General features: G+C 47.5%; 1 protein-coding gene across 14 annotated transcripts in view; it reads right to left on the bottom strand.

The window, feature by feature from the left end:
* Gtf2i (general transcription factor IIi) overlaps positions 1-3,224 on the bottom strand; it is a 77,459-nt gene that overhangs the window by 47,201 nt on the left and 27,034 nt on the right. For all 14 annotated transcript variants that reach the window (XM_029533461.1, XM_029533463.1, XM_029533465.1 and 11 more), the window contains exons 5-6: positions 1,488-1,671; positions 1,309-1,337 (exon numbers count right to left, since the gene is read on the bottom strand). In XM_029533461.1, coding sequence (XP_029389321.1) covers positions 1,309-1,337; positions 1,488-1,671 — 213 coding nt within the window. The remainder of the gene's footprint in view (positions 1-1,308; positions 1,338-1,487; positions 1,672-3,224) is intronic.

Genomic DNA, 3,224 nt, shown 5'->3' with positions numbered 1-3,224 from the left:
AAAAAAAAAAAAAAAACACACACTAAGCCCTCCCAACACGTGTTGTCACCTACTATCCCAGCAACGGGGACAAGGCTGGAAGTTTGTAACTTTGAGGCCACTCTGGCTCAAAATAACCAAACGAGAAGCAACCGGCTACTGCTTTTCCATTGCTGGAGCCTGAACTCAGCCTCCCACACTGAGCCACGACTCTCCCACTAGCTGTGTGTCCCCAATATTGTGCAGTTACTAAGAACCATGTATTCTACACTTAAAATGGATGAATTGAAATTAAACTGACAGAAAACATGTGTAAGTCACATGTGGTTACACATGTCTGGCAGGAAGAAAGGCCGCCTGAGCTTCCAGTCAATCCACGGCCAAAGTGACTACCCCGGATCTTTTCTCAGAAAAAAAAAGGTGTGTCCATAAGAGTGTGTGTGTGTGTGTGTGTGTGTGTGTATTGACATACTCAGATCCATGTGTCTTTTCCCTTCCATCTTTATGCAGTAGAAAGGACTCCTACAGTACTGAAGATCACCTTTAAAACATTTCAAGTTGGGGGCTGGAGAGATGGCTCAGTGGCTAAGCGCACTGACTGCTCTTCCAGAGGTCCTGAGTTCAATTCCCAGTGGTTCACAGCCATCTGTAATGGGATCTGATGGTCTCTTCTGGTGTGTCTGAAAACAGCTACAGTGTACTCATATATACGAAATAAATAAATCTTAAAAACAAAAAAGTCAACGGTGGGGTGGGCGCCAGAGCCAAGCTTCAGGAGTGAAGAGTGCATGCTGCTCCTGCAGAGACTCCTGTTTAGGCTGCAGCTCCAGCTCTAGGGGCATGTCAGGTAAACGTGGCTGTGAGAGGGCCACTGGCTGGTCCTTACCTGTCTTAGTGACATGGAATGGCAAGGCCACCCTAGAGGAAGTTCTGCTCCTATCACCCTCAACCTCCAATGACCTGGGCTGCTCTTACATATGGCTGCCCTGTTTTGGTCATGGACACTTGATAGCCATTAACATCTAAACTCAAAGGTGTCCAGACTGCACTCCGAGAGCAATCTGCCATTCCAGTGGTCTGAGGTCAACCAAGTCATTCTTAGGACCGCGGAGAGGAAGACAGAGTGGACGGAAACATCAACACCACAGAGCTACGTGTTCACCTCAGGGAGCTGCCACGGGCTTTTCACTAACCCTGACTCAGAAACCCAGCCCGCCAACGCGGGAGCACGGGGATCCGGCCCGCAAATTCGGAACACGTGGACTCAGCCCGCCAACGTGGAGCAAGGGGACCCAGACTGTCAACGCGGGAGCAAGGCGACACACTCACCGAGGTGTTTCTTCGGCTCGAGGAAAGGTCTGCATGGAAAGGAAACAGGAAACATGGATGAACACTCAAGGCAAGCATGAGCAGCACCACGCACAGCGTCTGCATCACCCAGAACTGTGCAGATCTGGTGCACACACATGAACAATCTGTGACGGGCAATACGGGAGGAAGCACCTCACCTCTTAATGATAAAGGAAATCCCCGCCTTGTTCTCCAAAATCCACTTCAAGGTTGTGAGGTCGTAATGTTCAGGGTGCTTGAAGGCGACGCCCTCGGGAAGCCCCTGCACCACCACAGCCGACTGGTCGCGCAGCATCTTCTCGTACGGAACCGGGACCACGGTGGATTTGCCTAAAGCTTTCCCTGTGGGAGGATCGTGGAATTAGCATGACCCACGCGTGGTCACACTGAAAACTGAATCCTGTAGCTGGGGGAAGACTCCAACTCTGTCCGTAAAGCCATTGTAATTTAATGAGGATGCGATTTTAGGTCTCTGACACCCACATAAACTTCGGGGCAGTGTAGGCTTGTAACTATAATCCCAGTGTTGAGGAAAAAAAAAAGAAAAAATCCTAGGGTTCCCTGGCTACCCAGCCTAGCCAATCAGTGGGCTCCAGGGTCAGAAAGAAGACCTGTCTCAAAAAGTGAGAAGGGGATGTGGGGACGGGCTCAGTGGCTAAGACACTGCTCTTCCAGAGGACCTGTGTGGGATTCCTAGCACCCACACTGCAGCTCACCACCACCTGTAAGGTGTGTTCCGAGGGATCCAGCATGCTCTGCTGGCCTCCACAAACAACAGGCACACACATGGTACACAGACAAATATGCAGGCAAAACAAGTCATACAAATAAAATTCCTTTAAAATTTGAATTTAGAGTTCGAGGCCAGCCTGGTCTACAGAGTGAGTTCCGGGACAGCCAGGGCTACATAGAGAAACCCTGTCTCAAAAAACTAAAATAATAAAATAAAATTTTAATTTAAAAGAAAGTCAGTAAGGGGGAGCTGACAAGACGGCTAAGCAGGTGAGAGGGGCTTGCTGCCAGGCCTAAGGACCTGAGTTCAAGTCCCAGAACCCACATAGTAGAAATAGATAACCAACTTCTGCAAGTTGTCCAACCTCTTATCTCCACATATAACTCCGTGGGGTGCTTGAATACAGGCACACGAGATGTGTACAGTCATAGTAAGTACATGTAAATAAATAAATAAGGTAGAGAGCAATTCCAAAGACACATGAGCTCCAAATGCACACAGCAGGTAACACACACACACACACACACACACACACACACACACTCGCACCACAGACATACATACTAACTTAACTACCCATCAAGATCTTATCCCGGGCAGATTGTGGTGGTATGGACTAACTTTAATCCCAGCACTCAGGAGGCAGAGGCAGGCAGATCTCTGAGTTCAAGGCCAGCCTATTCTACAGAATGAGGTACAGGACAGCCAGAGCTACATAGTGAGACCCTGTCTGGAAAAATAAAAACGACAACAAAATAAAAAGAGCTTACTGAAGCATTCTGACTATTTTCACAATATCTGACTTCAACATTAACATAGTATTTCAAACAGCACTTTAAAACATGAACATTTGATACCCACGTCAGCTAAGTCCTGAACCTGGAATCTGTCCAAAGGGCCAAATACAAAGTACACAACAGACCTCGGCCTAGCCATAGCCAGAATGGTGTATCTATAAGGCCAGCTAAGTGGAAGACCAGGGCAGGAGGATCAGAAAAAGTTCAAAGCCTGCCTGAGGATAACAACAATGGGCTGAGGAGAGGGTGCACTTCAACTGTCAAGCCATTTCTTAGTGGGGTCCTGGGCTATAATGATGATTTGTTATATCAATATAATTTGTATATTTATTTGTTACATAGATAGATAGATAGATAGATAGATA

Source organism: Mus pahari, chromosome 23 (genome assembly GCF_900095145.1).
Source record: "Mus pahari chromosome 23, PAHARI_EIJ_v1.1, whole genome shotgun sequence".
In the NCBI taxonomy this organism is placed as follows: Eukaryota; Metazoa; Chordata; class Mammalia; order Rodentia; family Muridae; genus Mus; species Mus pahari.
This window is presented reverse-complemented; position numbering and strand designations above follow the sequence as displayed.